This window comes from Neohortaea acidophila (assembly GCF_010093505.1).
Source record: "Neohortaea acidophila strain CBS 113389 unplaced genomic scaffold BDY17scaffold_1, whole genome shotgun sequence".
Taxonomy (NCBI): Eukaryota; Fungi; Ascomycota; class Dothideomycetes; order Mycosphaerellales; family Teratosphaeriaceae; genus Neohortaea; species Neohortaea acidophila.
This window is the reverse complement of record NW_022985510.1, coordinates 1,390,251-1,407,236: the sequence shown is the minus strand read 5'-3', so window position 1 is coordinate 1,407,236 and position 16,986 is coordinate 1,390,251. Positions and strand designations below refer to the sequence as shown.

General features: G+C 57.4%; 5 protein-coding genes across 5 annotated transcripts; 4 read left to right on the top strand and 1 right to left on the bottom strand.

Moving 5' to 3' along the window:
- Positions 1 to 5,241: 5,241 nt before the first annotated feature.
- On the top strand, positions 5,242 to 6,564 carry BDY17DRAFT_337305 (uncharacterized protein; the record flags this gene model as incomplete). Its single annotated transcript, XM_033737954.1, has 4 exons — positions 5,242 to 5,293; positions 5,351 to 5,396; positions 5,455 to 5,672; positions 5,728 to 6,564. Exons 1-4 carry the CDS (start codon positions 5,273 to 5,275, stop codon positions 6,562 to 6,564), a joined length of 1,122 nt encoding a protein of 373 aa, XP_033594192.1. The 5' UTR covers positions 5,242 to 5,272.
- BDY17DRAFT_289293 (uncharacterized protein) lies at positions 6,547 to 9,386 on the bottom strand. The gene has a single exon (XM_033732337.1). It carries the CDS (start codon positions 9,178 to 9,180, stop codon positions 6,634 to 6,636), a length of 2,547 nt encoding a protein of 848 aa, XP_033594191.1. The 5' UTR covers positions 9,181 to 9,386; the 3' UTR covers positions 6,547 to 6,633.
- A 383-nt stretch (positions 9,387 to 9,769) lies between these two features.
- Positions 9,770 to 11,836, top strand: BDY17DRAFT_320148 (uncharacterized protein; the record flags this gene model as incomplete). Its single annotated transcript, XM_033736396.1, has 2 exons — positions 9,770 to 11,405; positions 11,463 to 11,836. 2 exons carry the CDS (start codon positions 9,770 to 9,772, stop codon positions 11,834 to 11,836), a joined length of 2,010 nt encoding a protein of 669 aa, XP_033594190.1.
- Positions 11,837 to 12,204: 368 nt separating this feature from the next.
- BDY17DRAFT_289291 (uncharacterized protein) lies at positions 12,205 to 13,530 on the top strand. The gene is made up of 2 exons (XM_033732336.1): positions 12,205 to 12,491; positions 12,645 to 13,530. The coding sequence occupies exons 1-2, from the start codon at positions 12,458 to 12,460 to the stop codon at positions 13,217 to 13,219; spliced, it is 609 nt and encodes a 202-aa protein (XP_033594189.1). The 5' UTR covers positions 12,205 to 12,457; the 3' UTR covers positions 13,220 to 13,530.
- Positions 13,531 to 13,830: 300 nt separating this feature from the next.
- On the top strand, positions 13,831 to 16,611 carry BDY17DRAFT_244444 (protease; the record flags this gene model as incomplete). Its single annotated transcript, XM_033730532.1, has 2 exons — positions 13,831 to 14,256; positions 14,293 to 16,611. 2 exons carry the CDS (start codon positions 13,831 to 13,833, stop codon positions 16,609 to 16,611), a joined length of 2,745 nt encoding a protein of 914 aa, XP_033594188.1.
- Between the last annotated feature and the right edge of the window lie 375 nt (positions 16,612 to 16,986).

The window sequence follows — 16,986 nt, the reverse complement described above, 5'->3', positions numbered from 1 at the left end:
CTGCTGGCAGCGTGTGCGGGGGACACCAAGCGAGGGTGGGAGGGTGGATGATGAGGAAAAGAGGTCAGGAGCGGGTGGGAGCAGGGGGAGTGGCGAGGAATACGAAAGCAAGCGGCAGGAGGGGATGAAGTCAACGTGAAGCCAGCAAGCTCGGGTTGGAGCGAGCGAGCGAGCGGATGTCAAAAGGCAGATCCTTGGCTCCGCCGCCTGAACTGCCCGCGCGCTTTCCACCAGCTGCGCGCTCCTTTTCTGAAACTAGCGGGCGAGGATCGATCTGCGTTGGTGCTGCCGAATTGCTGGAGTTCGCTGGGCTGGCTCCGCTGCCGGCCAATCGAGTGGGCGGAGAGGATGGAAAAGCACGCACAAGCTGGCGCGCTGTGCAGACAAGCCTCAGCTGGGGGAGTGGAGGGCGGAAAGGACGCGGAACCACGTCGGTGGTGTTGGGATGAGCAATATGGAATATGTAAGCACCAAGGGCACGTGTGACACTGTCTAAAGTAATGTTGGATGGATGCATGCCCAAGACCCAACGTCACCTGTCCGCTGCCCGATAGACGGAGGACGGGCAAGATCTTGATGCAATACGGCAGCTGACGAAGGTGGCGTTGCAGCCAATGCAGCTCTTCGGCAACCACACATCATGCACCCTGGCCCTGTCCACGGGACTTGTTGCCAGCCTGATTGGGGAGTCATTCACCTTGCCCCCGGACAACTCATGCTCACTGGCCACTCGTGACTTGCTCCTGGCCATCAATCATCCATCATGCCATGCGTCCGTTTCACTTCGCAGTAATGGCAGCCATCCACCTTTGCTCGTCTTGCCTGTAACCACACTCGTCAGCACTCATCCACCATAGCAGCAGCACGTAGTCAAGACTTACTTGTCAAAATGCAACAACATCCCCAACACCGGCACCAACTGCACCTGATGCTTCTTCTCCTTCTGCTCCAAAAACTGTAACAGCACATTCTTCAAATATGCCGAGTCGACCGCCTCCTTCGCCCCGCCGCCTCCATTCGACAAAGACGCCACGCGCGACGAATCCGTCGACGATCGCGATGACCGCACCTCCTGCTGCTGCTGCTGGCGCTGGAAGCGCGCACTCGTCTGTAACCCCCGCAACTCCTCCGCCATCGCCTTGCTGGACTTTTGCAGCTTCTCCAGCTTGCCATCCCGCTCTTCCACCGTCCGGCGGAGCTCGGCTTTCTGCTTCTCCAGCTCGCGCGCCTGCCTCTCTCCTTCGTCTAGCGCTTCGCGCAACTGTGTCATTGCCGTCCGCACCTCGGCCAACTCTTCTTGCGCCTGTGAAGCCCGGCGTTCCAGATCGTCTCTTCGACTGCGGTACTCGCGTTCGCGGCGCTCGGCGTCTTCGCGCGCTTCGGTGGCGCGACTGGACTCGCGTTCCGCATCGCGCAGCTTCGCTTTCAGCTCTTCAATCTCCCGCCCCTTCTTCCGACTCAGCGTGCTGGCTTCCATTTCCGCTCGGTCGCGCTCTTCCGCAGCGAGATCCATCTTCTCCCGCGCTTCTTTCACTTTACTCTCCGCCCGTCCTTCCACATCCGCCAGTAAGCGACGCATCGTCTCGCCTTCCCTCCCGCGCTCGGAGAGCAGTCGATGCGCATCGCTCAATTCCTCCTCAAGACTCTCGTTCCTCTCCCGAATCTCCTTCATCTGCGTCGCCAACTCGCGCGACTGATCCTGCATGCTGTCCACCAAACTCTGCGCACTCGCCTGCTGCGCCTCTTTGAGCTGCATCTCCTCCCGCACGCTCCTCGCTTCGTTGCGGAAAGTGTCGACCTGCTTGCGAAGCTCGTCCACACTCGCCTTGGAAGCCCGGAGCTCCTCTTCCATCTTCTTCAACTCCGTCTGCGCCTTGTCTCGCTTCTCCACAGCCTCGTCCCGCGTGCGCTCATTCTGCTCGAGGTCCTTGCGTGTGCGCTCGCACGTATCTTCCAGCGCCTTGCTCCGCTCATCACCCTTCTTCACCTGCTCTTTCAATCCTCCAATCTCTGTTTTGAACGCGGCGATCTCCGCCTTCAAGCTCTTCTCCTTTCCTTCCAACTTCTTCACCCCGGCACTCGCCTTCTCCAGCTCCGCCTTCACCCCCGCTACGTCCTCAGCTTCCTGCTTTAGCCGCCTCAGCTCCGGCTGCACTTTATTCAAATGCTCCCGAAGATCCGTCAGGTCCTTGAAACGATGCTGCGCCAGCTGATTCGCAGCCGCAAGATCCGTTTCCAGGCCCATCGCGCGCGTCTTCAGCTCGCCAAAGTCCTTGCTCAACGTCGCGTGCTTGGCATCCAGCTCTGCGCCGCTCGCCGTCTGCTGCGCCTTCAGCTCTTCAATCTGCTTCTCGCTCGCTTCCTTTGCGACTTGCAGCGCTTGACTCGCTTTCTCCGATGCTTCCAGCTTCTCGGTGAGTGCTTGCAGTTCCGCTTGTGATGCAGAGCTCGTAGACTGCGACGTCTTCAGCTCTTCGATTTCAGCGGCCAGCTCATCGCATCGCTTCTGAAGACCATCGCGCTGGCTCTCAGCCTCTTTCAGACTCTTTCGCACCCGCGTCGTCTCGACTTCCAGCTCGTCGAACTCAGCCTGCACTTTCTGCCGATGCTCGCGCAGCGTCTGAAGCTCGTGTTTCGCGGAAGTGGACTCGGATCCAGCCTCGATCATAGAATCTCTCAACGTTTCGATTTCTTCCTTCAAGCCCTCTTGATCTTCCAGCTTCTTATCCAGTCGCTCAATAGCAGCCTCCTGCTGTCCAATTCGGTGGTGCAGAGCCTGGATCTCCTCATCCTTTTCGCGGATCAATTTGATCTTCTCGTCAATCGTCTGCTCTCTTTCTTGAATGGTTTGCTGCTGCGCCGCGTGCTCGTCATGATACGTCGCCCGCTCCGCGCCCATTCTTTCAAAGTAAGCTTTGACAGCTTCCGGTAGATTTCCGTCCCCGGTCTTCCTGTGGAGCACTTCGCTCATCCGCGCGGGGTTCTCAATCAGATCTTCGACTGTCAGCTGAGGTGTAGGCTCCTCTGGTACGGGTGACGCGATCGGCGATGATTCGGTTGCATCCTTCTTTTTGCCCTTGGACTTCTTCTTTTTCTTCTTCTTGGCGTCCGAGACAGCCAAGTCGCCGCCGTCAACTGATAACGAGGGAGTACTGGCTTCAGTCGGTTGGGTCGATGCCTCGTTCTGGCCGGTGGTCTCAGATTCGTCCTTGGCCAAAACCGCCGTGCCATCGCTCAGTGCTGGCCCGGCGTCCTTCTCACGGGGAGTCTCCGGCACAGCGCACTTCCCACAATCCAGAATCATCTGATACGCATCGTCGCGATCCTTCTCCGTCTTCTTCAGTTGGCTGCGCAGACTCGCAACAGCAGCTTCATGGCCCTTCTTGCTCTCCGCCAAGCGCTGCGCATCATCGCGCTCCGCCTCCGCCTGCGTCGTCTTCTTCTTCCACGCATCCACTGCATCCTCGTAGCCCCTCAGCCGCGCAATCAACTCACCCGACGCATTCGTTTCCGATTCCAAGCGGTTGATTTCGAATTTCAACTCCTGCGCCCGGCCTTCGGCGATTTGCTTCGCCTCCTCGGCTTGTCTGACTTGGTCGCGCAGGGCATTGACGACGTTCTGGTTGATTTGCTTCATCTTGTCTTCGCGCTGGAGGTCGGTTTCGCTCTTGGGGTCTCCGTTCGACTGACGATATTGTTCCGGAAGATCATTGACCAAGCCTTGCACCCGCTCTTCTCTCTCCTGTGTTGCTTTGATTTTGGCAGACAAGGCGTCGATGTCGCGCTGTTTGACGGCCACTTTGTTCTCCATTGCGCTCAGATCCACCTGCGAAGCTTCGAGGTCCTGTCGTAATGTCGCATTCTCATCCGAGAGTTCGTTGATGTAGGCGGCCTGCTCGGTAATCTCGCTCTGTTGTTGCTCGATCTGAGTCTTCTGCTCCTCGACAGTGGCTTCCAGGCGTGGCAATTCGGTTTCGTAGGAGAAGAATGTCTCATCCTCGGTTGCCTTGTTCTCTGTCGAAGTCGCCTGGGTAGCCGTGCTTGGCGATTCTTCTGCCTCCTTCTTAGCCTCTGTATCGGCTGGCTGTGATTCCTTCGCGTCCTGTTTCTCCTTGCGAAGGCCTGCAGCCTCGTCAAATGCATCCTTGGCCTTCTTCGCCGCCTCCTCAAGCTTGACCTTCAACTCATCCCGCTCCTTCACCAAGCCCTGGTTCTCCGAGCTCACCCGCTTGAATTCTTCCCGTACCATCTCACTCTGCACATTGCGCTGGGTGAGGAATTCCACCAGCGCGCCTGGATCGGAGATCGAGGTAAGCGAAGTGTGTTCGCGCAGGGTGGCTTCGAAGGGCTCGATCGAGGCGACGCGCGCATGGGCGGTGCGGTAGTTGCGCAGGAGGTCTTGGTATCTGTTCGTCAAGGTCTCGAGCTTGGCGAGTTTCTTTTGTACTTCCTCTGGCAGTACATCCTCTTTTGGTGCCGCATCCTTGCCTGTGTCCACTGACGTCGCGGGAGTGTCGGGTTGCTGCTGCATGCTCGTGCCCTCGCTCGCCTCTGACTTCTTTCCTTTGTCGTCCTCCTGCTTCTCCCCATCTCCCTCCTGCTCGTCCAATATCGGCCCGAAAGCATCTTCCTTCACAGGCGCGGGAGTCGCGACACGGGAGATGTCCGACGCATCATCTCCAATGACAAAGTCATCCGGATCCGGTGTCTTGGGCGGAACTCCACCATCTCCATCCCTGGCTCTCAACCGACTCGCCGTCCTCCTGCCCGCAGCCGAGTCTGCGTTTGAGGCATTGCGTTTACCAGCCGCGCCGCCCGCTGCTCGACGGGTTGCGGAGGAGGGAGGTGTCTTGCCTTGCTGTTGAGCCTGCTTGGCCTGTTCATCCGCAATCTGCTTGTCGAGGAAACTGCCAAACTCCGATTTAAAACGCTGCGGACTGCCAGTCAGCGGAATGCACGCGTGCATCTGTCGGGATTCGGTGCCTTTGCTGTCGTACCTGAAACATCGTTGCGCCTGTCCGCCTTTGCTCGCGCTAGGAGCATTGTATCATTGGCGGTGATGCTGTGAAGACAAAAGAGAGAAGACACGGAAGGATAGGGAGGACGGTGTTTCATTGTTCGTGCCACCTCGCATGCGCTGTCGTTTCGTCCATCGCTCGCTCCGAGCTCGGAAAACGTCGGCGCTTGGACCTCCAAAGGCCAAAAGTAGAAATTCACGATCTTTCGTCCGTCGACGACCAACGACTACATACAAATCAATACATACCCAAATATGCCTACGGAGTTGGAGGAGGTAGGTTAACACCATTGAAAAAAAAACTACAGCACCAGTGCTAACCACCGCCGCCAGCTCGTCGAGTTCCTCCACCATGGCAACACTCAGATCCGTCAAATCGGTATGCTCGAATATGTCCTAGATCGACCAGCATTTTCTAATCACATAAAAATGAATAGCCGCCGAGAATCTCGTGGGCTACTCAACCGCGCAACCGGCCTTGTTCAAACGCAACCAACTCGAACCGATCAAAGACCTCAAGCTGCTAGTCAGAGACTATGCGCCCATTGCGAAAAATGCCATCACAATGCTAGTTAATCTTTCCGACGACAGCGAGGTCCTCGAGAATCTAGTCAGCGACGCAGAATTTCTGGAGACATTACTGCAAAGAGTGACAGTACGTCGATTGGCCCTGTTTGAATCAACATCCCCCATACTCACACACCCCCCAGGACGCCAAAGAACCCCACGCAGACCTCCTCTGCATGCTCCTCGCCAACCTCGCCAAATCCCCGCAAATCACAAACCTGCTCACCCTCAAGCGCGCCGACATCCCCAAACCCCTCTCAACAAGTCCCCTAGCCATCGACCAGCTACTCGACTGCTTCGTCAAAGGCGCCAAAGGCAGCTACAACGAGGCGGCCAACTACGACTACCTCTCCTACCTCTTTGCCGATTTAGCCAAAGACGCAAAGGGCCAGGCGTACTTCCTTGCTCCGCGGGCGGAGGACGAGGGCATTGTGCCGATTACGAAGCTGATTGTCTTTACTGAGCACTCGTCGACGATTCGGAGGCGCGGAGTGGCGAATACGATTAAGAATGTGTGTTTTGATGTGAATGCTCATTCGCGCTTACTTGCTTCTGAGGGTGAGGCGGGTGTGGAGGAGGGAGAGGGTATTGGGTTGTTACCGTATGTTCTGCTGCCGCTTATGGGGAGCGAGGAATACGGCGAGGACGACACGGAAGGCATGCTGGACGAGTGTCAGCTTTTACCCCCTGATAAGGAGCGGGATAAGCAGGCCGACATTCTCATTACGCATTTGGAGAGTCTCCTTCTGCTAACCACGGAAAAGGAGAGTCGACGGCAGCTGCGTGCGGTGAAGGTGTATCCGATTGTGAGGGAATTGCATCTGCAGGTCGAGGATGAGGGCGTTCGGGAGGGTTGCGATCGATTAGTGCAAGTGCTTATGCGGGCAGAAGAGGGCGAGGAGACGGAGGAGCCCAGTGTGCCCAAAATCCAGGAGATTGAAGACGAGGATGAGGATGAGCAGATTGTGGATGTTGTTTAGCTACTACTGTGCATGAATCCCTGCCGTCAGGGCTGTAAGATCCATCGTTGTGCATGCTCGCAGGTCGCATCAATCACTATCTCCCAGCACAGCCTCAGCAGCGCCCATCGCAGTGCTCTCAGCCTGCGCCTCGTCCCGCCTCCGCTGCACATCCTCTAGCACTCTTCGTGCTTCATCCCCGGAAATCTCGCTCCAATTCTCGCGAGCCGGGTTTCTCCTCTTAGAAGAGTTCTGCGAACCTGCGCCGAGGGTTGGGAAGGAGTCGTCGTCGATCACGTCGAAGCGTTGCTGAGTTGCCGCGGCGCGAGGAGTATGAGATGCTGCGTGAGCGGCCCCTCTTGGCGTCGAAGGCTTGCCGCGCGGCGCATCACCGAGTCGTGGCTTGGGAGAGGTTGGCTGGCTGCCTCCATCTCTGACGTGCGAGTCCTGTCCGTTTCGAAGAGCCTTGTGGTCAGGCAGACCGTTTGCGGTAGAGTCCTGTGGCGCGTTCACTTTCGCTTTTGGCTGCTGCGAAATCTTCTGCACTTCTTCCGCCTCCGTCAAAGCTGCAAGCAACTCGCCATCATGCGGCTGCCTGCCCTGACCCACTGCCATCAGGATTCTCTTCGCACGGCGAAACTCATCTCTGATAGCCACAATACCCATATGAGTGACGGTGCGCGCGACGTTGTGACCGAGCTCGAACGGATCCTCGATGCAGAAGAGGTAGCGATGTTGCACTTTGCGGCCTTCGCCCTCTTCCGTCACCGCTTTGACCCAGCCTTTCTCTTCCTTGGTCAGGAGGCCACCAGGGGAGCGCAGGGAGACGACCTCTTGCATCCACCTGAATGAAGGTCCGGGTTGGCCGGCGTAGTAGTGGTAGAAGCCTGTCAGTAAAGAGCCAAGGGGTTCTTGATTGGTGGTGATGAGGCGCGCAGCCGCAGCTTGCATGATCTTCTCTTCATCGCGCCAGAAGTGCACATTCCACCCTTCCACCATGACCGCTTCGTCTTCACGGGCAACGCCGAAACCGTGCGGGCGCCACGGGGACTGAAGGTTCGGGAGCACGGGAGGTTGAGCAACATTGGTGAGATAATGCAGAACCATCATCACATAGCCATAGCTCGACAGTGTCCCGGAGTATGAGCTGTTGATTTTGCGCTGCTTTGCCCATGACTTGACGAAAAGCACCATCGGCCGGACTCGAGGGTCGCAGAGGGAGTAGCAGCGGAGTAACTGCGTGTTGTGGAGGCCGAGAGGGTTGAAGAAGTTGATATCGCATTGTATGCCAACACCAGACTTGGGCATGTCGAGGGGGCCGGCACGGCGCTCGCGCGTCCATGTCTTGGAATCGTCTCGTTTCGACTTGTGCTTGTCGTTGCTCTGTGAGGCTTCTGATGTCCCCTGCTGGGACTCTGGCTCAGGATGGTCTGGCTCAGCGCCCGGTTCAGCAGTTTCTGGTTTTCCATCTGCATCTTGAACGCTCGCCTGCGCAGTACTCTCCTGCGGAGCTTCGACGCCACTAGGAAGGTGACTCTCTTCATTTCCTAAATCGGCAGCAGCCTCGATGGCACCACCTTCGACAGCCTGCTCTCCCTCCTCACCTCCTGCGGGATTTTGCGAAGGATACAGGTGTGGGTACTTCGCCTCCACCGATAAAGCGTCCCATTTCGCACGCTCCTCTCTCAACTTCTCGAGAAAGTCGATGCCAGGCTTCTCGCAGACCTTGATGATGGGCACTCTCGTGCGAGAAAGCAAGCGTGCACCAAATCCGCTGTCAAGCAGTTTCTTCTGCAGTAAAAGCGGCAGGCCATCTTCAAGCTCGGAGAAGCAAGGGCCGGCCGACAACTGATCTTGAACTACTATGGCAAGATCCATGTCCGAGCCAGCGGTTGCGAATCCGGACTTGAAGCTACCGAAGCATTCGAGAGAGACTCTAGGGAGGCGGTCCTCGGCTGCAGCAGCAACTTCATGGCACAGCTTTTCGAGGGTGCGTCGAAAGTGTTCTTTTTCGTCGTGCTCCGATGCACTCATTTCGACGATGCGAACTTCAGTCGTGGCGAGTCGTTCTAGGTATTCCACTTGTCTAGAGCGATTGTCAACTGGCTGGTAGACTGGTCCTCGCATTGCAGGTCCATTGGGGTTGAAGAGCTGCTGTGGTCCGCCATACGGCCGGGGATGAGGTTGGGCGTAGGCCCTACGCTGAAAAGCATTAGGGTCGAGCTGCATGTGTTGCTGTGCTCGTGATCGCTGTGGGTTTGCAGGGCCAGGGCTGCCATACCCTCTTGGGCGATTGTCAAATGGCTGTTGATTCGGACGGAAGTGTTGAGGTTGGGGTTGACCTTGACCTTGGTATTGCGCTCTCTGATTTCCGGGAGAAGAACGCTGATTGGGGAACGATTGCGGATGGGCGAGATGATGCCGCGGATTGTGAGCTGTTTGCGGCGGTGCTTGCTGATAGGATTGTGGCTCTCCATGATAGCCATTGCGCTGTCCAGCCGGCTGCTGGTGTGGTTGCGGGTGATGATGCTGATGGTTGCCGGCGTTGGGCGGCGGCATGGAAGGATTGTTGGTAAGCACCATCCGGCGGATCTGATCTTCCAGCCCTTCCGGCTGCTGGCCAGGTGGGTTGTCCATGATTCCGGAGAACAGACGCGGTGCTCAACGACAGACAGACAATTCCTATGCTTCCTCATCAAAGCATCATCGTAGATCGATGCTCTCTTGCTTCGATGATGCGAACAATCGATGACTCGGATGTTGCGTGAATCTGGAGTTGTTCCAGCAGCTCATCCTCGATAGCTTCGCCTCGTCACCCGTCTTCCTCGCAAGTCCTCCATTCACCAAGCGCGAGGAGAAGAGTGGCAGCGTTTGAATGACGGATAAATTTAAAGATTTAGAGTTTGGCGCCAGCGGAGGGCTAAACCCCGGACGTCACCCTCACCGTTCCTGCAGGCATTCATTCCTCCTCTCTGGATTGCACGAGCACGTTCTCGCCGTGTTGCCGCATTCTTCACACCCACAAACTCTTTCACCGCGGGCATACACCCCTGACAAACTTGTCACCAGCAAGCTACGCGCGAGCCATGCTATCACCACTCACGGGATAACATTCACGACCACCTTCCCGTCACGGCGCCTACGTACCCCTCTCTACACAGCATCCTGCCTTCTGAACTCGCCGTCCAGCCCAATCCCGCACACAATTCCCCCCCAATCGCATACAATGAGTGCCTCGCCGTCCAAGCCGCCGTCGGGGCCTAATTCGGTCACCCCTACTCCGAGCGGACCGCCGCCGCTACGCAAGAAGGCACCCGCGAGCATCTTCACACAAAAGAAGAAGCCGGTCAAGCGACCCACGCCAGGGACAAGCACAAGCGCTCCGAAAACTGCCAGCGCGGCATCCGCGACGAATGGCAGTAAGCAAAGTGCGGCGAAAGAGACGCCAGAAGAGGGGAAGTACCAAGTGTTCCCGATTGTGGTGTCGAAAGATGCCTTGATGCAAGGGCTACACTACCATGCCATGCGCCTGCAATCGCGCTCAGACAAAGAACATGGCGGCACGATGATGATCAATCCCTATGATGAAAGCCAGTTCACCCGCCCCGTCCGTCTTCACCGCCGAAGTGCTCGCGACAAGATGGAGACGCTGGAGCAGTCCGATGCAGCTTCGGGGGTGGAAGACAAAGAACGGGAGGTGATGAATGCTAGGCGGGCAGAGCGGCAAGCGGAGAGGGAAGCAAACCAAGCCCTCATCGCTCCAACTGGTGCAGAGACGAAGAAGCGCACTAAGAAGAAGTCGCAGAAGAAGGTGGAGGATGTGTACTACGATGAAAATGACCCGAAGCAGAGACAACGTGCGCAGCTCCGCTATGAGGAGGCCCGGCCGTGGCATCTGGAGGACTTTGACAACAAGAATGTGTGGGTGGGAAGCTACGAAGAACCACTGACGGAGACCAGTGTGATGTTTGAAATCGGAGAACAGGGCTTCAAAATGGTTCCCGTGGAGAGGTGGTACAAATTCACACAAACGAACAGAGTCAGCGCCATGGATTCCGATGCGGTAGAAAAGCACATGGGGAAGAAGTTCAAGGCACCAAGGTGGTTCTTGGGCACTCAGGAGGCAAATGATGATATGCGGAGGCAAGCCGCTATGGCGCAGAGGCAACACATGGCGGCACAGATGCGGAGGTTTGATGATGATGACGCCCCCAGGACTGCAAAGAGGGAGGAGTATCGTGCCGATGTGGATGAAATTGATTTCGAATTCAACGACGAGTTCCAAGACGATGACGAAGGCTTCATCTTCGGAGATCAAGAGGTGGACGAGGCGAAAGAAATAGAGAAGAAGATTCGTGACGAGATGCGCGAGGCCAATTTGGGTGGCACGGGGGTGAAGGACGAAGATAAAGATTGGGATGCGGAAGAGCAGAAGGAGAAAGTCAAGGAGCAGGAGGAAAGGCGCCGAGCGAAGCGCATTCGCAAGCAATTGATCAAGAAGGAGCGCAAGAATGAGTACGATTCGGAGAGTGAGCGCAATGAATTCTCGGAAAGCAGCGAAAGTGAAGACTCGGAGGAGGAGCGTGAGCGGGCGGAGGAAGAGAAGAAGCAGCAACAGCAGCAGGAGGAAGCTCGGAAGCTCGGGGGAGACAAATCTGGCGCTTCGACCAGAGGGACAAATACTCCCAGCGGCCGTTCCGAGAAGCGAGATGTGTCAAAGCTGCTGGCTGCGTCGCTCAAACGTCCTGGCTCTCCCGACCTTTCCGAGCTTAGCGGGAACGAGTCCAGTCGGAAGAAGGCCAAGGGAGTTAATGGTCGGGCTCTATCCCCTAATGCGCCCAATGGCGCTCGTTCGCTTTCTCGTGAGTTGTCTCGACAGATCTCACCATCCATCGATGGTAATGCTAACCCATGTCCAGCCGACTCTCCCAAGTCTAAGCGCGCTCATAGCGCAGGCTACGGCTCCGGCAGCGAAACGGACACATCGCGCACCGGCCGGCCGAAATTGCGCCTCAAAGCCAGTCCACCAGGTTCTCCCCACGAAGGCTCTCGCGCAGGCTCACCCTCGGGCAGCAACAGTCGAGCACAAAGCCCCTCGCGCAAGACCTTTCCCACGCTGGAGGAAGTGCGGGCGGCCATTCCAGCCGAGGGCATTGCGATTTCTGAGTTTATGAAGCTGTTTAAGCCACGCATCGCGGCTCAGGAGCAACGACAGGCGGACTTTTTCGCGCTGGTGAAGCAGGCTGGGCGACAGGATCCGGGGAGCAAGAAGATCTATCCTAGGGAGGTGTGAGGGGTTGTGCCTTGATTAGAGACAGGCGTGGCTTGTCCTTGTTCTCCTGGTCGTGTTCGCAATGGATTTCCACATTCTGGTGTGTTTGTTAGAGCTGGAACGAAGCAAGGGGGCTCATTCTTTTCAATCGATATATGTAACCTCACCCGTCCATTATCCACACACTCCCCCTCTATTCCCCTCCTGCATTCGTCAACCATGGGCGACATGGACGATCTGTTCTCGTCATCATCCTCGCCAGGCACAGGCACAGGCACCGCGGCCCGCCAGCCAATGGCAGTTAGCGAGCAAGCCCCCAGCCCCGGACCCCAGACTCAGGCCAACGCGGATGGCCCAAGCTCGCCCTCCTCGCCCAGTCCTACTCCATCTCACCATCCCGCCTCTCGTCCCTCCGCACCACCACCTCCCTCCCCCACAAACCCTCCCTTCTCCCCCTCCAAAGCAGAATTGGAATCGCATCCCGTCCGCCAGCGCCTGAGTCTGCTCCACTCCGACCCCGACACTACCCCCGAGAGCAGCGCGCCTGCGATCTCCCTCGAGCTTGATTCTTGGCCTAAGCCGCCGGCAGGATCTGCGCAGACGATTGAAGAGGAAGGACACAGCGAGAGTGAAGCGATCGACATGGCTGATTCTGAGATTCAAAAGGGCGATGCTGGTGAGTGTTTGCGCTGTTGCTTCCTTGCCATCCTACCCGCCGGCTGGATGCGTTCCCTGCTCCCTGGCGAGGTGTATGCCTCAGGCATGAACTCTGCTTAGTCATGTCTATGTCATATCACGTACGAGCAACGACTAACGCGATAATGCACAGCCTCCTACTCCTGGGGTGGAGATAAGAAGGGCGGCACCGTGACCGAGGTTTCGAAAGATGACAAGGTCGAGATGGAGACTGCGCGCGGCAATACTGTCACCAAGGAAGCCAAGGAAGGCGATCCTGCTGTCCGCCTCGAGCGCGAGGGTCACGATGTCGTGAAGAATGTTTCGGAGTTGACAAAGGAGTCGGCTGGCGACACGCACAATGAGGGCAAGGGGCAGGTTACGGTTGGGGAAGCCAATGGTGAAAAGGCGGAGGAGAAGAAGGAGGAGAAGGCGGAGGAGAAGAAAGAGGAGAAAGCTGAAGAGAAACCTGCTCAGGTCGAGGAGAAGGCCGAGGAGAAGAAGGAAGCTCCCGAAGCGACGCCCTCGACCACCACTGGAGAGAAGCGCTCTGCCGATGTGGCTCACGGATCGGCCCAGGAGAACGGCGAACAGCCGGCGAAGAAGAAGAGCAAGGAAGGCACCATGTCGAACTTGAAGAAGGAGGTCAAGAAGCGCATGCCCAAGAAGGCTGCCACCGAGTCCGGCGAGCCGAGGCGCTCGGGTCGCGTGGCTTCCAAGGGCTCATAGATATCTATGCTCGTCCGTGACATGATGCGAGTGGCAGTTTCAAAGGGCTTTTATGGACGACACCCGGGGCGCATAGGCCGGTGGTGGTATGAAAAACCGCAATGACGGGAGGGGTCCTTTGCGATTGTTTCCGAATTGATTGCTTTCCAAGCTGTCAATGTGTAACATAGACGAGGTTCAGGATGCGTGATATTGATGACAACATGTTGTGCCGGACTCTACGCGGCAACAAATCAATTACCGGCTATTTCTTGCGAGCCGCCATCCATGGAGTCCTGGTCTTATCAGGAATGCGTAGATGTGCCTCATCAGGTTTGTTCATAAAGCGACTCGAGAGGAGTGCCTCCCGATATTGCTGCCTGAAAGTGAATAAGGCACCAGTTTGCTTACTGTATCGAGAAACGCCCGTTTATGTCCGACCGTCGTTGATTACGTCGACAAGGAGAAGGCCTTGCAATTTACTCGCCACATCTCTATCTTGGAGCGAAACATGGGTCTCCGGAGAGCGCAGGGAATACTGGCAAGATGATCCACGGGCATTGGTAGTCCTGCACCGTACGCAGGCACAGGCACGAGCATCCTCCGCTGCCGCCGCGGTGGCCATCATCGCTATGGAGGCGGACCAGCGGTATGCCAACCTCCCGCCTATCCCCACCTACGACGAAGCTATTTCAGCACGGCCTGCGCAAGATCACCGAGGACCACAGGAAGTCAGTGACGATGCGGAGAGGCAAGGCTTGCTGGGACAGTCGGGGTCGAATGCACATCGCCCCCCGACTGTAGAGTCGGCGCGGTCGAGCGAGGAAAGCGACCTCGGCCTGCCGGAAGTGGTGTTTGGAGAGGATGAGGAAGAGGATGAACACCGCCGGATTGAGGAACTCGACTACCTGGATCCCGCGGACAGCGATCCGTCCAGGAGACAACGCGGCGTCTATCACCGCGCGCGATTACGCAGGAACCTCACCAAGCATCTCGCCAACATCTCCGCCACCTTCTCCTCCATCCGACTCCCTTCCTTCCGCTCCTTCTACTCCCCCGTCAACTCCACCACCGGCAACTCCAGCGACGACGAGCCGGCGTCTACCGATCCACCCGCCCCTCCTCGCAGCCTCTGGCGACACCCCTACCTCGTCATCCCCGACCAATACCGCATGTCCTTGCCCATATTCGCACGTCTCTGCGGCCTCCTCACCATCGCCGCCGTCATCTACGTCCTTTTTGCCCTCGACATGTTTCCCGGCACACGCCCGCGAATGGGCGCACACTATGATCCCGAAGCCGTGCAAGCGTTTGTCAAGGACAGTGTGAAGCCCGAACGGATCAAAGAGTACTTGCGACACATTACTAGCTACGATCATGTTGCCGGTACGGAGGGCGATTACTACCTTGCGAGCTGGATGCAGGAGCAGTGGATGGAGACGGCGGGGTTCGATGAGGTCGCCATACTGGATTACCATGTCTATCTCAATTACCCCACGCACGAAGGACGGAGCGTGCGGATTGTAGAGCCGGAGGGGAAGAGATGGAAAGCGCAGCTGGAGGAGAATCTGGTGGATCCGCTTAAGCAGCAGACATTGGTTTATCATGGACACAGCAGGAGCGGCGAAGCGACGGGACATCTTATCTACGCCAATGGAGGGAGTCGACATGATTTCAAATGGCTGAAGGAGAATGGCGTGGAGACGGAGGGCGCGATTGCGCTGGTGCGATACTATGCTTCGCAAGACGATGCCGCGCTCAAGATCAAAGCGGCGCATGAAGTTGGCTGCGCGGGCGTGCTCATCTACTCAGACCCCGCCGACGATGGAGCGGGTAAGGGCGAGGTGTGGCCCGATGGACCCTGGCGGCCGGCGGACAGCGTGCAACGAGGGGGCGTCGGCTTGACGAGTCTGATCATCGGCGACCCACTCACGCCTGGATGGGCGAGCAAGAAGAACTCGAAGACGGTGAGCAAAGCTAGTAGCTATGCTCTCCCTCAGATTCCGTCGCTGCCTATGCCGTGGCGGGATGCGCAGATCCTGATCGATGCACTTCAAGGCCAAGGGGTCGAGGTACCTCCAGACTGGGTTGGTGGCACGAATGGTGACGGGGCGTGGTTCTCTGGCAAAAAGGGAGGCACTGGCGCCGTTCAGGTCGAGCTGCGTAATAACAACGACGAGAACGAAAAGCAGCAGATCTGGAATGTGCACGGACTGATCCAAGGGCTGGAGCAGGCGCAGGAGAAGGTGATTATCGGCAATCACCGCGACAGCTGGTGTTTCGGCGCCGTCGACCCTGGCAGCGGATCGGCAGTCATGATGGAGGTCATCGACATCTTCTCCGCCCTGCGAATGGCTGGCTGGCGACCGTTGCGCAGCATCGAGTTTGTCAGCTGGGATGCGAAGGAATTCAATCTCATGGGCAGCACGGAGTATGTGGAGGAGCGCTCCGACTATCTCCGCGACCACGGCATTGCATATCTCAATGTCGACGCCGGCGTGTACGGATCCAATTTCCATGCCGCCGGCAGCCCGCTATTCCAGAAACCGCTCTTACACGTGCTGAGTCGTGTAGATGACTCCGCCAAGAACGGCACTCTGCGACACATCTGGGACGAGGAATCGAACCAACTGGGCACCTTGAGCGCAGCAGGCGATCACGTCGCTTTCCAGTCCATCGCCGGCACGTCGTCCATCGACTTTGGCTTTCGTGGCCCGCCGCATGCCTTCCCTTACCACTCCTGCTACGAAACCTTTGACTGGATGGAGAAGTTCGGAGACCCGGACTTCAGCTACCACCGCACGCTGGCGCAAGTGTGGGCGCTGCTGATCCTCGAGCTCGCCGACCGCCCGCTCATCCCCTTCAACCTCGTCTACTATTCTCGCCAAATCGAAAGCTACATCCACGACCTCGAGCAGACCGCGCTCAACCTCTACACAGCAACATCTAACGACAGCAGCACCACCATCACCCCAGATCGCCTCAACACCACCACTACCTTTAGCATCTCCCCGCTCCTCACCGCCGCCCAAAACCTCACGCAACAAGCGCAAACCTTCCAGAAATTCGAAGACGAATGGTCGCGCAGCGTACGCTGGGCCGGCGGCCTGGAATCCCCCGCCTTCTCGGCGCGAAGACTAGATTACAACGAACGGATCGCGCGCTTCGAAACGGATCTGCTGGATTTGCCCGCGGGCAAGCACGACAAGGGCCAGCATGGCATTCCGGGACGGGAGCAGTTCAAGCATATCGTTTGGGGCCCGAGGGTGTGGAGCAATGGGCAGGAGGGCAGTAACTATTTCCCCGCTGTGAGGGATTTGTTGGACGAGGGGGATTGGGTTGGGGCTATGGAGATGGTGAAGAGGGCGGCGGGGATTTTGGAGCGAGCGGGCAGGCGGTTGGTGGAGGAGTGAGGGCGTGAGTGAGGGATTATTTTTCTTGCGCATGGCGTTCTGTGTGTACAGTAGTTTTGGATGGGGCCTAAGGCATCGGCTGGGAATGTCCATACTCTTGGAAATGGAGTCTGTTGAAATTGGAGTTCGTTAATGTGGAAATTGTTTTGATCGTGCTGCAGCACTGTTCCAATGCGAGAAACGAGTGGCCGTGTTGCTGGTATGAAGTCCACACATACGCAAGCCACTCGCTCCTCCAGGGTCCAGAACACCTTGCCCCCGTCCTGCCAGAAACGGAAGAGGATCTGGGGGGAGCGAGTCTCAGATCTCCTCCTGAAACCCAACGGGCACAAAATCGCGGGTAGATGCACGATGATTCGCCGGTCGTCTGGCGTT